At 38.1% G+C, this 18,006-nt stretch overlaps 1 protein-coding gene across 2 annotated transcripts in view; it reads right to left on the bottom strand.

Moving 5' to 3' along the window:
- LOC135985291 (protein cordon-bleu-like) overlaps nucleotides 1-18,006 on the bottom strand; it is a 119,381-nt gene that overhangs the window by 38,953 nt on the left and 62,422 nt on the right. Inside the window, exon 8 of one of the 2 annotated variants that reach the window (XM_065628431.1) lies at nucleotides 15,338-15,421. The exons of the other annotated variant lie outside the window; for it this stretch is intronic. Coding sequence (XP_065484503.1) covers nucleotides 15,338-15,421 — 84 coding nt within the window. The remainder of the gene's footprint in view (nucleotides 1-15,337; nucleotides 15,422-18,006) is intronic. 2 annotated transcript variants of the gene reach the window in all.

The following is an 18,006-nucleotide window of genomic DNA, read 5'->3' on the forward strand; positions in this document are numbered from 1 at the left end:
TAAAATGCACCCCCTGAGGGCTGATTTACATCTTTCTGGTTACACTGCTAAAAACTTATCTTCCACAAGTATGAGCTTTTTTTTCACAGTGCACTGTCAAAACGTATCAGCCTATAAAAAAAAGGACCATATTTTGAAAACAGATTTTTCATAACTGTCAAAAATACGAATATGCAAAGTCAATATGGAGAGAAAGATTAAATTCAAAATATTCCCAGAAGGGAATGGCTAATAAAAAATAGGCAGTCAGCAAACTCAGCTACTCATGTTACTTGTAATTTTTTTATAGCTATGTGCATATATGTTGAATAAGCATTAAATCACTTGATAGTGCAATAGATAACAAAGAATAACTTTTGTCACATATTATGCCAGACCAAAAAAAAAAAAACCAAACCCACCACCGGAACAGCTAATATATAAAGATTTGATATGAAAAGTCTCATTAAATGGGGACAGAAGATGGACTTGTAACGACAGACATGCAGGGAGTTCGGTGAATTATAAAAGGAAATGTGACAAAATGTGGAAAATATTACAAGCCTCTTTTGGATATTTGTCAGACTGGTACAAAAGCAGAGCAAGAAGTAGGAAAGAACACAGGAAGAAGTGAGGAGAGAAACAAACCCACAGTCATTTCAGGGAAAAATGAAGTGAATAAGTTCACCAGATTTGACCAGAGAGTCCTTGCAGAAATTCAAAGGCAAAGGTCTGGAAAAGAAGAGGAGCAAAGCAAAAGCAGACGACTTCAGCAAATGCGATGATAGAGCACTGGCTCATATCCTGGGGAAGGAACAATAAACTAAGGAGACTGTGCAGGACAGAAACCATATTCTGCAAGAAAATTTAATGATCGCTCACATGTTAACCAAGAAAGATGGTGATTTAATACTCGCTTGTTGACATGAAGACAGCGGGAGAAAAATTACATGAACAGAGCTCAAACTGGTAAAGATTCAGTACTGAAAGGAAAGGGGATTAATACAAAGATTTGTGAATGTGTAATAAATATTTCTGTAGCAGGGATTTAATGAATACAAAACCATGAAATGAGGCAAAGTGGAACAAAATAACCAAAGAAACATCTTCAAATCTACCACGAGAGGTCTAAAAACCAATGACAGACTCTAATGGAAACATGCATTTTAAAGAAATCTGAAGAAGAAAGAATTACAGGGGAAAATTCACATGGACTCCAAAATTCAATTCAATTGACATGTAGAAAGAAGACAGAAATATATCAAGCCAGAAGGAAAACAAGGAAAGAACATTTGAGAAGAGGCCATTTCCACTTGGCCTTCGAAGGCCATTCGTAGATATAGTGAGAGCAATCTTGAAAGAGGATGGAAAAAGCCAAATTTTTGTAAGTCAGAAAAGGCTGGTTTCTCCTTTCACTTAAAATTTTGCACTATGTGAAAAGAGATTAGCTCAATCAAATAGTGTTGAATAACCAAGCCAAAAATCAAAATCTGTCTTCATTAATGGTCTGGCAACAGGCTTCAAGTTCAAAGGTCAAAGACCAACAAGAGCAAAAAAGCCATTTTCATAATTTCCACTGGTGTTAAGCATTCTTCACAAATAACCACAAAAAGGATCAGAGGTCTGGACTTAAACGAATTCATCATTGCAATAAGAGTTTATTTTCTCTAGGTTTACTAAGCCTTTTAAATCAATCGGCCAATGTATTTGGTCCATAGAAGTTGGCAGTTGTTATATTTGTGATATATGTCCTTCCAAAATTGAAAATATTTTTAAAAACTACTGAGAAGAACTTCTGCTGCAATAAATTCTTTTAGTGTATAGGAACTATCAAACCCCTAGTGTTGATCATCTTCAATATATTTTCATTGTAGATATGCCAATTTATATTGGAGTAGGAGATGGAAACTTCACATAAAACATACCATTTAAAAATATCTGCTCTAATGTCTGCATAGCAAATTTTTATGGGGACCAGAATTATGAATGGAATAGTTCCTGGCATGCATTTTTTGGGTGTGTATTTGTTTGGTTTTGAAGAAATAATTTCTGGTTTTTACTGAAAGTATTTTCATGCCAGTTAAATTTAAAAGTGTTTTTTCCCCATTTTGATGAAAGTGTTGTCCTTACGCAAGTTTTCCAGAGACAAGAAACATTAATGATCAATTCTCATTATCTTTCAGTGTCTGCTGAAATTCTGATACACGACTTCTGGCCTCTCAAAATCTCTACTTATTATAGCTGTTGAAGAATGGAGAAAACCTGTACTGAAATTCAAAAGCAAATTTTCACCAAGAACTGCAAAACTTCTCTAAATTCAAAGGAGTTTCTCTGATTTACTCAAGCTCAGGGAACTGAGTTCTAGCTCCAGTCCCTGTAAACCCAATTCCCACACAAATACTTTGTTAATTTAGCAGGAAGTTGTGCAACTACTTTTCCCTTTGAAGTCTATGGTAGCTGTAGGTGTTTAGCTAGAAGGAAACAAAACCATCCAACTGTCATAGCAAATTTTCAAAAAGTAAGCTTTACACTTCTTAATGATAAAACTGCCAAAAATATTCCTGAAAAACAATGCAACCTCTGAGGTTTTTAAAGCTTAAATTAGAAGAACAAATCAGCTTCTGAACTCTGAAATTAGTGCAAATCTTAACACAAATCCTAATTACAGAGTTGCTAAGAGGATTCTAGCAACTTGAATCAGAAGTCAACAGCCAGAAATTTTACTGTTTCAATTAGTTCTTTCAGATGTCTGGATGTACACGTGTGTATGTGCATGTGTACATGTCCTGTGTGTACATACGTGTATCTACATATGAACGCAGGTACGTATACATATACAAAATGTATTACTTCCATTAGCTCTTTCAGACGTCTACACGCATGTTTGTGTGTGTGTGTGTACGTACACTTACACACACTGAGTACAACAGGCTGAGTCTGAAACCCTAAGGGGTGGCCTAAGCAAGTCCCCAGACTGTATCTGCAGCTTGCATGCTGAGAATTTCTAGCAGCAAGTCATGGCACTGAAGCAGACCAGTCCTTTCAGGAGGTCTGACAGCTTGCTGCAGAAGACAAAACCAAAAGGCAACCCTCTCCTGCTGGACAATGCATAGAACACATCCAGGTGCCGTACACATCCATCTTCTGTTTCAGAACACCTACAGATCAATACCTACAGAAATTAAGCTTGTCCCATTAAAGGAGATGTACAATTTGAGTAGAAAATACACGCGCTTATACTCAACACAAGTCACAAGCAAATTTATTTCAGGATCTCAGTCTTGCAAGAGGCTGAAATTCACATCCAAGATGCTTCTCCATCCTGGAGGATTCTCCAAGGCTGTTCTCTTTGGAGAATATCCTGAACACACTGGCAAAAAATCACAGTTCAATAATTGGGTACAGAAGAACGGGTTAAGAATAAAGACACATACCCTCCTCTGAATTGTCTGAGAATTATATTCAAACATTACTTCAAACATCCTTGGCCTTTTATTTTTTTCCTGTTGTGAGCACTCATTATTATCCTTTGACTTCGCCTAGACGAGCTCATCTTCTAAAGAAAAGTGAAGCGATAATATAGGATACTGCAAAGCAACTGGAAGTACTGCTGTGCTGGAGTCCAAGCTGTTTCAGCCTTTTTCCGCTTCACATATATATTCCATATTTTTGTTATCCTTTGCAGTATACTACAGCCAAACCAGTTCCTCCAAGTCTAAAAATTCAGCACTATATCCTTAGAACACCAGAGCCTGACTTGTGAATGTTTGTTATTCCTCAGAAACAATTTTTCCCATTGTGTATAGCCCTGCTTCCTTTGTGAATTCAGTGTGAAATATTAAGTCGTCACAGTGCTCCTGTCTATTTACTCCCACTGAGTGGAGTATTCCAATCCATTGCAGTGTACTCCCCACTGAGAAGCTGTGGCGGAAACTTTTCAATTTCAGTCCCAAATTTAACAGACACTGAAGTTAAAAACCACGGAAATAGATACAACATATACCTACACTTGGACTTTCACTGGCACAATACATCTTAAACTGGGCAAGCAATGCTGAGAATTTTGCTTCCTTCTCTGGGTATACACTTCAGATAACAAAGAAAAAACTCCTTTTGCAACAAATTATTGGTCCATGAAAGCCACTCCTTTTCTTTGCCTCTGTTTGCAATTCATCTTCTACAAGACTTAACATGTCTACTCTGGGGTTTTCTCCGTCCCCAGTGAGAAAATGCTCCATAAATTAAGCAACTTCAATGGGTTTATCTGTGTCAACTGCCTCACAAGAAGGAATGAAGGTCTTACATTTTCAAAGATGATTTCAAAATGGCCTAGCATAGATAATGGCTAACAACTCATCAAGGACATAGTCCAAAGTCTGTTGAAACCAGCAGGAATTTTTCCACTGGCTCTAGTGAGTTCTGCATCGAGTCTTTGATGGTCACTCTAACTTTACGATGCCAGGAGACAGTAATGCTCTAAACTATGCTGCCGCTGTCATTTCTCCAGGAAATCTTTTTCAGTATACTTTCAAACTCAGTAAAAATCATAACAACGCCAGAAGAGAAAGCATAGCTCTGATTTTTTAAACACAAAATTTGGCTCCAGATACCCATACTTTAGTCTCTACAGCTAAAAAAATGAAAAACGTAAAGCATCTCTCACAAGTCACATGTGAATCGGGCCACAACCAAAAGACAAGGAGTTGTTTTAAAAGCGCGATTAAAATGCAAGTTAAAAACCAAAATCCAAAAAACCCAATGCATGATCAGATATCCTGATGTATAGACTGATTGTGTAACTGTTTGGCAGGGGTTTAAAAAAACCAAAATGTACTCCCTAAAATGATGTTAAACAGTATATGAACACACATCTACAAAGCTAACAGACCTCACACTACTTTCACCCTCAGCACGATGCTTTCTGTTGACATGCAATTCGGCCACAGGAAGATAAAAGTAGAACAATATATTAAGACAGTTCACAATCCAAAGGAAAAACATTAAGAAGTCTCAAAGTGCTGCCTTTCCATAGGTAGAGGATAAAGTGGGATTTTTTTGTTTTGGGGTTTTGTTGGTTGGTTGGTTTTTTGTTGTGGTGGTGGTGTTGTTGCTTGTTTGTTTTGTTTTGTTTTTTTTTTTCCTTAATGCAAACAGATTGCATAGAATATTTTCCCTCAAAAACCTTTTTTTTTTTTCTTTATTTTGTGAGGAGGAGGAAGGTGTCACAACTTTGGAAAGGCAAGTGGCTTTTAATTTAATAGTAGTTAATGACTTTGGTAGAATTGCAAGTGTTTTTAGTTGATACTGTCTTTCTGATCTGTAACCCTTAAACTAGAAGGACCTTGTTTAACGTTTGTTAATTTAAGACATCCCCACTATCCACTATTACCCCTCTCCCACCGCTGCTGCACTAATCTCCCAGGCCAGCTGCCCAAATGTTTACATTTGAAGAGCTTTCTCTGTTTGTGCAGAAATGGTCTCTGCACAGTATCTCTCAACTGTACATTTGCCAGAATCAAGGCAAGAAAAGCCTCACTGCTGGAATTCTTGATTCATAAATAGTCCTAAATATTTCTTCTTCCCTTCCTCCCTCTGTCAAATCCATTGCCATTAGATTTTTAGTAGGCAAACCTCCACAGTGCACTTTACTGGCCTGACTCTCGTCCTATGCAAACAACCGTAAATCAGAACAAGCTCCATTTACAGTCAATGAAATCAGACCATCTCTGTGCTGAACTGGGAGAGATCAAAATCAAGATGTGTACCTGAGCATTTCCTGGGATGGAAAGAAGAAAATGTTATAATCAAGGAGGGAGGCGTGGGGGAACCAAACGTTAACAATCATAAATCTAGTGGTAATCTCTCCATCTCTCTAAACTTGAGAGGCTGCCTACACAGCTCATGTCCTAGACATCGGTCACTTCTGGCTCTCTTACCAGGTCACCGAGGTACTGACCCAGCAAAACACTTAGACAGGTGCTTGGTATGACACTGGAAAAGTCACTGGGTCCAGCTCCTACAGCTACTCACCTATTTAAGAACTCTGCGAGGCTACGTCTTGCTATTTGCCTTGATCTGCTTTCTACCCTGGCCTTCCAGCTGACCATTTATAAAACCAGAAATATTTTCCTTAGTTTCCCCGAGTATTCTGAGCTCTGCTCAAAAGTGTAAACGATATAAAAAAATAACTCAAGAAACTGGATCTCCCTGAAGGTACTATTACTTCATGCTGTTGTGAAAGTCTCTAAGAAGACTGACCGCTATTTGTCACACTCTTTCCTCTCTCCAGCTTGCACCCCAAAATGCTGCTGAGAATTCAAATGAAATATTAAACACTGCAGAGGAAGAGAAAAAGTAGTGCCTGAAATTATTTGTAATCATTTCTGCTAATCTCAAAAGAGGAGATCAGTATTGGAGCTGCACATAGAAGACCAATAAAACCTAACTTAACAGTTGTTTATTAAAAAAAGAAGAAAGAATGTGAAACAGCTACAGAGACTACAGGCATAAGGAGGTGTCGTTTTGTAGTGAATGACTGAGCAGCACACACAGTACTGAGTGCTATACAGTCTTTGCTTCACACACAAAACTTCTGGAGTTAAAAGGAGACCTGTAAGGCCTGCTAAGCCTCATGTAGGCTTGACTTTGCATGAGAGAACTAATCCATAGAGTTCACTTAGGAAAACTCCATCAAAGTAAAATGCATTGTGTCCTGTCAGCAAATGCTGTTTTGCAAATCCTCCCTCACCTACCATAAGATGTTATTGAGACATATGGTTTCACATGCTACCAAGCAGCTCAGTTTTGCCAGCGAACAATAATGCATAGAACAAATACGTGTGGAAATCATGAGATCATCTAATTAAAAGAAATGTTATTGTTTGCCACTACTTTTAATGAAATTGAGTCTTCACTGTCCACAGAAGAGGCTGGAAATGAACCAAATCCTATTAGCGCTCATGCCTCAGAAATTGTTTGCAAAGGAAAAGAAATTATACCTTAGCCGGTGTTGAAAATCTTCACTGTATCTAAAATCTGCATATGCTAATAGAACATTTTAGACTAATATAATAAATATACGGTTACATGCGATTCAGATTATGCCACTACAAAAACAGGTGTTACTGTCCGAAAAAAAAATTTCTATTGCATATTAGAAATATGGAGTCGATAAATACACACTAATCCTTTCATTACAGTAGCTACATTTGGAAAGCATTACAAGAAATATTTTGGATATCCGTTATTGAATCAAACAGAAATGTACTTTGCAGTGGAATTAATAATTCCCTGACTCATTCCCAGACCATCCCAAATTTAAACACAAAAAGCATTCTATGTTCACAGAAATAGGTGAAAGACTTTTTTAAGGAACTACATCTCTGCTTATCCAACTACAGAAAAGCCTGATCCTGGGATAAACTTTTCTTTAAAGGTGGTATTTTCCACATCACTGCATGCTTGCCAGTTACACCAAGAACAATATGCTGAATAAATTATGACCGAACATGAATTACAAGGCTATTATACACTATTAAGGGGCTCTGGTAATATTAAATACCAAAGAAGCAAAGCTTGAGTGGTTGAAATGTCACTAGAAAAATCTCAAATGGAATTTAAGTTTGTCTTTGAGTTTTTTTTAATGTCCTTTTATTAATGCAAATTAAAAGCCATTGGTCTTATTAGCTGCCGCTTTATTCTATTTTTTCCAGTGAGTTAACTTCAGAACTTTTCAGTGAAATCAGTAACAGAAGATGAATCAGACATAAAAGGATTTGGGTGGTTAAGGGTGTGCCACCAGGTCTTAATTAAACATCCGAGGGAGATATCTGAGCCAATTTACGCCAGACCGACTGGGTACATCCACAGCATAGAGAACCATGTCATGCAGCCCAGGTCTGGAAGCTGAATTCCCTCACACCAGCCTAACTTACTGTGTCCCTGTTAGGCTGGGCCTCCCTAACTCATGCTGCTTTGTGCTTTCCCTTCAATAAGCCTGACACACACCCTTCTGATGTGCTTACTCCCATTTTGGTGCCCGAATTCTGGGAGTGCTAAACATGAAAACTACTGAGAAACTATGCTTCAGTTTTAAGTTAGTCCTGCCTAAACGCCATCAGAATCCATAAACTGGCAGATCTCTCCATCTTCATCAGCCAAGGGGCTTGATTCAACAGGTGCGCTTAAAGCACAACTAAGAAACCAGGCTCCACAAAAAACGTAACTGCTATAAGAGGCAGCTTCGGCATTTCTCTCCTGCCTCGTCCTCCCCCCTGCCCCAAGTTCAATGATTCAGTAAGAATACAGTAAATCCAGATTCAAAACCTTCTTCTAGTTGAGAAAACACAAACTTCCCCCTCTTGTGAGCAGAGTGAGATTATTCTCTGTTCAAGGACATGAACATGAGTTTAGCTAGAAGGAGACTGAGGTTGGGGCACTCATCTGGGCAGGGAGCAACAGGCATTTGGCTCCTTCAGTTCTAGTTTCAGTGACTAGTTATTTGCTGGATCTAACATCTGATTAGCATAAAACAGAGAAAAACATCTCTGGCGCTGGCTCTGGAACCCAGAGCTACCACCGCACTTAAGTTATTTCGTTACTGGTCTGAATAGTTAAGCTTGCTCTTGCTCCCTCTCTGAGTCACTGAATGTTTGGGTAGTTTCACAAAAGGGTGCTTCCCACATCAAGAATACCTCACAGCTTTGTTCCAGGCAGTCTCCAGCCCAACAAGTATTTTGGTTTTCTTTACAAAGGAGGAAATAATTCTCTCAATAATGGTCCTGAGAGAGATAGAAGATTGGCTGGTATCTCTGAAGGCAGGGAAGAGAAGTGAACTTAGCTCTCACATTTTGGCTAACATTGGTAGGTAGAAAGCTTTCAGAGTAAAAGCTTTAAATACCTAAATCTAGCAGCTGACTCAAGGTTTCAATCTTGACAAGAGACAGGTAGCAGACACAGAGGATGGGCAGAGTTTAACGTGCAACCCCTGCTGTGCAGAGTTCAGTGGCTTCAAAACCTGGGAAATCTGATGCTGAGATGCTCAGATGTAGTGTCCACCATAAACCTGCATTGCCAGGGATTTAAAACAGGCATACCTGTGCCCAGTTCCTTTTGTAGATGTGGCCATACCCAAGTTCTTTCAATCCTACTTGCTCCATTTCTCTCTGTTCATCTCAGAACATTTCTTGAGAATTTTTCCTTCAAAATGTCCTGGAAAAACCACTGCAGGAACTGAAGTTTCCGAGTTGTCTTTTTAAAAGCAACAACTTGAACGTAATGCGTTGCAATGATTTTACTCTGAATCATACAGGTTTACGTAAAGATGTAGGCTCTGGCAACCAATGATGATGTGATAAGCTTTTGTTTTTAATAAAACCTTCATGGTCGCAAAAAAAAAAAAGTTTAGAAATGTGATCTCTACAAACCTAATGCTCAGAATCCAAATGGAGGGAAGTCCACCCTTAATGATTTGTTTTCAAATCTCATGACCTCAAGCCACTTTCGTGTGGTGAGGGCAAGAGCCGACAAGTGATTTTTGAATGCATGAAGCTGGCAATCCTGTGGTAGTACAAGCTAAGCAGCACAGAGAGAACAGGGGTCAGCTGACATGTCTCTTCACCAGATACTGTTTATAATAGCTTGTAACTTTACCATGCTTTAACCATAGATGCTGAGACCTTCCATTCCAGGTGTCTGCCTCAGGCTATTTTTCCTCTTTTTTTTTTTTTTTTTTTTTTTTTTGAGCCAGAGTAGTTCAGCTGGTTCTGAGATGTTAATTTTTTTCTTTACACTAACTCCAAGGACCTTTTCTTTGAAGAGGACTAGTAACACCATGATTTGGAGCAAGAACTTGAAATCTGGTGGAAGGCAGACACCATTTCAAGTACTTGCCTTCTGCTACCCTACCATATACTGTAAGAAAAATCTCAAGATATTATATTATGTAAAAGTATCTATGATTCACATGAACAAAGTTAATAACCTCTAAGTGCACACCACAAAAGGAGGTGGGTACAGCTGCATCTCTTCAGTAGCTATAGCCTGGCTGAAAGGCACCGCCACGGTCTACCTAATCTATCCCTCTGCTCAAAGACAGAATCAATTATGTGTAGCTCGTCCTCTAAACATTTTTTGAGGTTTTACAGATTAGGTGATGACAGGGATTTCACAGACTCTTTAATAACCTGCTCCCTTGTGAAACCTCCATGAAGTCAGATCTTTTTCCCTCTAAGTCAGAGATGTCAAACTCATTCTCACCGGGGGCCAGATTTAGGACTGTATAAATGTAGGAGTAGATACATTTACACAGTCCTAAAATTACATTCAGCCCTTTGAAGGCAACCGTGAGGCTGGTGTGGCCCCCGGCGAAAATGAGTTGGACACCCCTGCTCTAAGTTAAACATTCATTGCTATATATATAAAGCACATTACTCCTTGTTCTGCCCTCAACAGACATGGAGAAAGCAAGTTGATCACTGTCATCTTTGGTACTTACTGGAATTCTCTGAATGCCAGTCACGAGCCATTTGGCTCTGGAAAACCTTTTTTCTTACCAAGGGAAGTTAACAAGAATATTTTTTTTTTCTGAGAGTACCACAGGAGATCAAAATAAATTTAACCCGACTGTGATGGTGAACCTCATCCAGAGATATCTGGGATTTAATAAATCTATTTTTCTTCTAATCATGTAAACAGTGGCACAAATGAAAACATTTACAACTATATTATATCCTACCTAGTGTCATCCTGTGGAATCTAACTACCGGCTTACAGTCACCCTGTAACCTCAGACTGGGGAGAACAGACCAGTCCACCGTAGTATTTAGACAACTCTCTATACTCAGTTTGTTGAGTTTTCTGTTTCGCAAACAAAACCACACTAAGCAAAATTGTTTCAAGGCCAGATCACAACCTATGCCTTTGACAGTGTCCACAGATAGCTCTAACTGCAGAAAATGCAACAGAACTATCCCAGGATTTGACTCTGGTAGTACAAATAAACACATGTAATCAACATCATCCTAAGCACTGCCAGGAGACCAAGGAGCAAGAACATGAAAACAGAAATTTTAAGTGAATGTGACTGTCACACACAAGGGAATATTAAAAGTAGATGGCTGTTAACTTTCATTTAGATGACATGCGCAGTATTCTCATTCCTAATTCCCTAAACAGTACCTGGCCACGTGAGGTGAAATCCTTGACAGCAGACGGTATTAACTGATGACCTGGGACCTGACATGGTTTAAGAGAAATCACATTTCCAATCACTTCCGCATGACTGTACTTGATCCTTCTTTCTAACCATTTCTGAACTGCGAAAGCGTATCATGAACGATGTAACTCCTGCCATCAATGAGGGCATAAAAGTTAGAGTACATTAACAGCAAACAAGGCCCTGAAAAGGTAAATAATATGTATTTTTTAAAGCCTTTATAGGGAAAATAACTGTTCCCATCATTTAAGAAGCGACTGCCAAGGTTACTAATGCACCAGAAGCCTTCATGACTTTTTTCAAACTTAAGTTCTGTATTTTTCTTCTGGAACCTCTTGCAATTATACAGGTACTATGAAATAAAAACCAGCCATACACTTATCATAAATGTATCTGATAAATGTTTGGAATTCAAAATGACATTGTTTTTTCCCTGATAATTTTGTCCATTAACATATATAATAATAGCCATGACAGATTCATTAAGCAGGGAACTACTGGACTATCTGCTTCATTTAGGTTCATTGATTCTGTTCGAGTAACACTTACATTCAGACATACACTGAAGACACGATTTTTTAAAAATGGTCCCAATGAAAATCCTCTAACATTGCTCTGCTGAAGCCCTGTTTGAACTAGAGAAACCTTGTGTGATAAGACTTTGTGCTGAAGCTTCAAATCCTCTGATAAGTGTCCCTGGCTGTACTTCTAAATATTTTTTCCAAAGCTGATTTATTACATAAACAAATTCCACATCAGAGCTCCACCTCGTTCAGCACTTGGGATGTGTTTTTTCGCTTTTGATTTATGAAAACACGAAGGCCCCAAAAATAAAACCAGCTAATTTTAGCACTGCATTGCAAATATCGGGTTTCATCTTGATCAACTGTTTATTTGAGGACAGTGACACCAAGTGGCAGAGATGACTTAAACTCCTTTTTTTTCCCCAGCAGTTGTAAATTCCAGCTCTGTCCACCTTTGGCATAGAAAAAGCAGAATATAGTTAACTGTGCTGCAACTTCCAACTGCTTTATTTGTATGTTGTATTTATACACCAGTGTATTTCAATAGCATTTGGGTTGTGAAAAATCAGCCCGGATACAAAGCTCATCTGCTTAGCACAAAACTGGAACAGATTAAGGGCAAAGATTTCTGCTTAATTTACGATACACCATTAGATTTCAGATCCTTTACTGACGTGGTATAATGAACTGCTGCAGTCTGAGGATTGTCATGGCAAATTCTTTTCTTGCATTTTTATACTCTCTCAGGTTTTAACACGTTCTTCTTTTTCCACCTTTATTTTTGCTGATACTGTGAACAAATGTCCTTTCACCTCAAGCGTAAGTGTTGACTTTCCCATTTTGACTTTGAAAATCTGCTTCCTCATCAACAATCCAAAGTATTTTTAGAGGCATTAATAATTCCAATAATAATTAGATAAATATGACACTGAGAATGGTTTGGTGGTTAAAAAGCAAATATAACTTGTGCTTAAATAAATACTAAGGATCTCTTCTTTCTTACACATTTATTCCATTCCTTGATATTGCACAGTTTGGGTTGGTTTGTTAGTTTGTTTGTTTAAATAAATCAATACTCAGAATAGAATTATTATTTTTTCTACAATTCAGTGCACATTGACACCACATAATAGAGAAAAGGATTTAAACTAAGCATACCCTGACCTCAGTTGTACCTCATGAGTTGCCTATTTCTTTCTAAGCAAGACAAATTTTCCTGATCCAGCCAATGTATCTCCTGGCACTATGCTGAAGGCAACGGCAAACTATTTTCCTTTCAGAAATAAATCTGCAATTTTGGCTTTGATTACTGCACAGCACATGCAAAATACTTTCAGATGACCCAAACCAGACACATAAAGTAGACCTGAGAAAGCTGCAAAACAGGAAGCCTTTACTGGGTGACATTTTGCCAAAAGTCCTATCTTAGCTCAATGAAACTTCTATATAATGAGCTCTAAATGTGTATTTCGTATATATGGTTATGTAAGATACCACTTACTTTGAATAAGGATACTCAGCTCTGCTGAAGTAAAAATCTGAGGAGATATTTTGAGCAAATGGAATAAGGAATTACTCAGAATGACTGAGAGTCTCAAAGTCTAGCCCATAAGGAACTAAGCTGAACTTTTAAAATTATAAAGTGCTGTTGTTGTTTTTATTTTAAGTTAATACAAGTTATCTATGCCAACTATTTATGCCAAGTTTAAAGTACTTCAGAATTTGTCACCTGAGACGTCACAATCGTTGACTTTTTTCTTGGAGCCCATCTAGCGCATTCAAAGGATGGACCTTCTGTACTGCTGAGTGGATCTGTTAGACTTATATTATACATCTTCTGCAAGCTTTAACAGAATAGTACCAAATTGAATGGAACTATGTCAATACATTCATTTAAGTATGTACTTCTGTCTTAGCAGGATGAGTGCTCATATAATATGAGTGTCAAGCCAGAAGTGAAAGACAAACACTGAACAATGGCTACATTGTTCTTGAAGATTAATTGTTCTTAAGACAAAACGGAAAAAAAAAATAAACCCCTTACAGATTCATGTAACTGAATAAAAATAAAAATTTTTAGCTCTTCAAGATACCTTTGCTCCCTATCACCTGTGCCTTTAGAAGGCTGTTACATGTCCAAGACAGTTTTGAAAACTTTTTTTTTAAATGTCAAAAGAAAAAGAAGATCTTCATTTATGATTTGCACTATAAGATTCCCTAAAAGAATAAACTGAGAGACATCTCTCTTCTGAGGAAAGCACCACACACTAGTGCAAAAGACTGTTCAGAGTTATCTGAACTACCTTCATATCGTCACTTGGAATCACTCCTCTTCTTCCTCGTCCTCTTCTAGTATTTGGGTATCAAGATATTGAGAGTAATTCATAATGGCAACGAATAAAACCCACAAGATTAATTTATTTTGGCAGAGCTTGTGATGTTTTTTCTATATTTTTACCTAGTATATTTCAATTACCCACGTCACCCTCTACTAGGTCTTTATATTAATGGAGCTCTCTCACTAAAACATTCATCTTCATCCAAATTTTTAGCATCAGAAGCAGCTTTCCCATTTCGGTACCCTTCCATTATGAAGTCTTCATAGATTTGTAGAGTTAGGGGTTTTTTGAACCTCACAGACAATCACTTCTCTATCTATTTCCCCTTTTTGACTTCTTCTATATTATCCTTTTTATCTGGGATTTGATCTCTCACTCCTCAGTTTTTTTCCACAATTTTCTGTCATCGTTCTCTGTGGCTACTGAGCTGTACAGTTTGCGGATCAGCATTCCTTTTCTAAGTATCTGTTCATGAAAGGGGGATTCAGAGCTGAACTTCACATTTCAGGATTCTATCACGTCATCAGAGTCTTCTCCAGGTTTTGAAAATATGGTAACAAAAACCCAGCAATTAAAAAAGCAACAAAAAGACACGCCACTTATAATAATTCCTAATCCAATCCACCAGAACAGCCTAACAAAAATATGGAGGGTTCACACTTCCTAATTAAATTCCTAAATCCTCATAATTTAGTAACCTGTCAGGCACTTAAAAACATTTCTAAATGTGGTCCATAGGATTTTAGTACCCCAAAACCTACTGAAGTACTTAACAAAAATCCCTTCTGCTATTTCCAGTGTTTAAAACAAAGTAGTCTCCACTCTCAAAGCTACTTATGAAATGAATGGAATGCTGTCATGCTGCAGAAGACATGTGAAAGGATAAAAATGAGAGGTGTGGTTTTATAATAAAAAAGCCCCCTCTAAATGTCACTGATAAGGCAAACATACTCTTGCATCATGCAGTACTGTCACTTTTTTACAGTCACAACACCTACGTCCTTGGTTAAACTGCTTTTTTTCTCACAACTGCTTAGAATTTAACTTGGAAAGAAACTTTATTTATAGTGAAGCTAGCAAATCTTATTTGAAGACAGTATATTGTATTTTAACTTCATCAAGATACACAGACTGTGCACTCATGTAACTAAGTCTGCTAAGAAGTAAGCTATTGCTACTCCTACTTCGCTAAGCATCAGGAATAGCAGAGGTTTCTGGTTATTGAAACTGCAGGATCCAACAGGAACGAAGCAGCATCTACAAGCCATGTTAGTACTTACATCCAAGCTTCCTTCACTTGTAGATGCAGAACTAAAAACATCCTCCTCACCCCAATCTCTGCTCATCCTCAAGTGTTCTTCTGTCTGCAACACAAACAGCAGCAGCAAAGGAAACAAAGCAGCAAAAACATGCCCGAGCAAAGCATCAAACCTCACCAAAGAACCAAGACAAACTGTCTCAGTAGCACTGGACCTGATTGCTGAGAAACTCCGAAGTGTGTACTGCAGTTCCGTGTCAGTGCTAAAATGTGGGAATTGTTTTAGGCTTCAGCATTCTAGCCTGCAACAGTACATGAGAATACTTCAATTATAACTGTGACCTTGTATTATTTGCTAGCTACCGAGTTATCTTTTTATATTTGTTGTATTTCCAAGTATTTTCTCCTGACTGCTGTGTGTTGAAGAATATGGTCTTCAAACATGGGATTAACAGATGAAATGTTTCATGTAGATGAGGTTCTTAGGGACATGGTTTAGAGGGGGACATGGCAGTGTTAGGTTAATGGTCGGACTTGACCTTAAAGATCTTTTCCAACCAAAACAATTCCATGATTCTACAAAATTTCACTGAGGTAGGCTAGGCTCCAAGAAATTCATTAGCAGAAAGGTTTAATAACAAGAATATAAAGAAACAGAACAATTCCTGGGCAAGGAGTTAAACAGGTAGTAAGCAACTCCTGTAGCACCAGGGACCAGACTGCAAATCTCTGCGATATGCAGACAGAGGGGAACAAGCAGAGAACTTCTTCCCTGTCACTTGCCAATGACGGGACTGTTTCCGTGCAGTAGCACATACCCTACCTAAGCCCAGGTTCCAATGATTATCTGCACAGGACCTCTACTCTACTGGATCGCTTGGCAGTGTCAATTTGATCTGGATTTAGCCTCAGGCACGTCACTAATTTCACATCAAAAACATAAGGAGTTCACACCACCTTTATGGTTTTTTGTGTCAGCTGCAAGAGAACAGAGGGTAACTGATCCAGCACAAAATTAGAATGGAGAGAACAAGATGATACCTGATCTGGCATTAAGCCTGCCAGCACAAAGTTAACCAAAGAAACACTTTCAACAAATTTGTATCAGCCATAAGAACAGGACTCTGCTTTCAGTCTATGTCACAGTGGTTTTAATACAGCAGAAAGTTTTTTCAAAAAGTTAGACCTTGTGTATTGTCATATCCCGATTATTGCTCTCAGTGACCTATCTGAGAAAGAAAGCACGTGTGTGGGCATGGGAACCTGAGCGTGGGCCTGTGGCGTGCAGTGACACCTGATCCAGGGCAGTTTGCAGCACAGGCTAATACTCTTCTTCCCTTGCAAAAGAAATTGCCTTCCCCCTGTAATTCTGCAGTGCTACTGCTGTGCAAGACTTTGGACAACTCTTGCTATTAAACGGTTCTAAAATACAGACTATGCATGGCCACATATATGTGCATACACACACAGCATCAATGCTAATCATAATGCAAGCAAGGAAAAAAATAAAAACCATAAGCAGAACCAACTTAAATCTTGTGGAGGAGTAAAAATGTAAGAATAACTGTAAAGAGCAGAGTTGAGGAACTCTGGCCCTTTGATTCCAGTTCCCTGAAATCGCAGGGCATCCCATCATATAATCCATTCATAAACCTACCCAATCCTTTCTTAAAATAATTAATGTGCCCTCATTCTGCTAAGTCTGTTCTGCAGTTTTCCTGTGGTTTTGGCTAGAAATTTTCCACAATACCAAGCCAGATGTATTATGGCTATTTAACACCTGCTTGCTCCTGTGTGCTGCACTATTCTTCAGTTTTCTGTAATTCTTCCATCTACCTGAGTTCAAACTCCTACAGGTTTGTACTGGAAAGGCAACGATGACTTCCTTGCTGTACTAAACTAAGTGATTGATTTAGTTAATTTTCCAGGAGAGTGTCATTTATGAGTCCAATAAAAAAAATGACCAAGTCAATTAACTTGTCAGAACCAGCAGCAAGAAAGACTTACACCTTTACCTCAGAGTTAGAAATTGTTTCTCATACTTGTTTGCATAGTTCCTTCTTTTTCACAGGTCAACTTGTTAAGTGATCCTCAGTATCCTTAGCATCTACTAAAATTTGTCCATAAAGGAAGCTATTCCCCAGCAAAAGCCCTCCAAATTTGATCATAATCAAAAGGGCAGAGAACTAATAAAGATTTTGGAAAGCTTTCACCATTTTAAAAACATGACTGAGAAGACTGGAAGGGTAAGTGAAACACCAGTCCATTAACAAGCATATATTTCTTAGTACTAGTTAACCAGACACAAATGTCTTGGAAGGCTTTTTAAACTAGACAAAAGAAAATTCCATTTTTACTCTGACATCTTAGAGTATTAAATACTTTACAGTCAAAATCAGTTGACACCGATATTTGTAGCGAAGGATGCAAGAAGTATGGAGTTCAAAGGCCAGTATTTTTTTTATGTTCTTGAGTTAGAAAGCTTTTCTGTATTTAATTTCTGTGATGAATGACAATTTTTTCATTAAGACACCTCAACAGAAGAAAACTATTTTATATGAAATGACTTTTAAAAAATTTTCCAACACAAGATTAATAACAAAGTTAAAAATGCCTAACATGCACCCAGCAGATACTGATCCTTCAGTTTAGCACTGCAAATTATTTCTTCTGTACCTGATTTACTGGTTT

Source organism: Caloenas nicobarica, chromosome 2, assembly GCF_036013445.1.
Source record: "Caloenas nicobarica isolate bCalNic1 chromosome 2, bCalNic1.hap1, whole genome shotgun sequence".
NCBI lineage: Eukaryota > Metazoa > Chordata > Aves > Columbiformes > Columbidae > Caloenas > Caloenas nicobarica.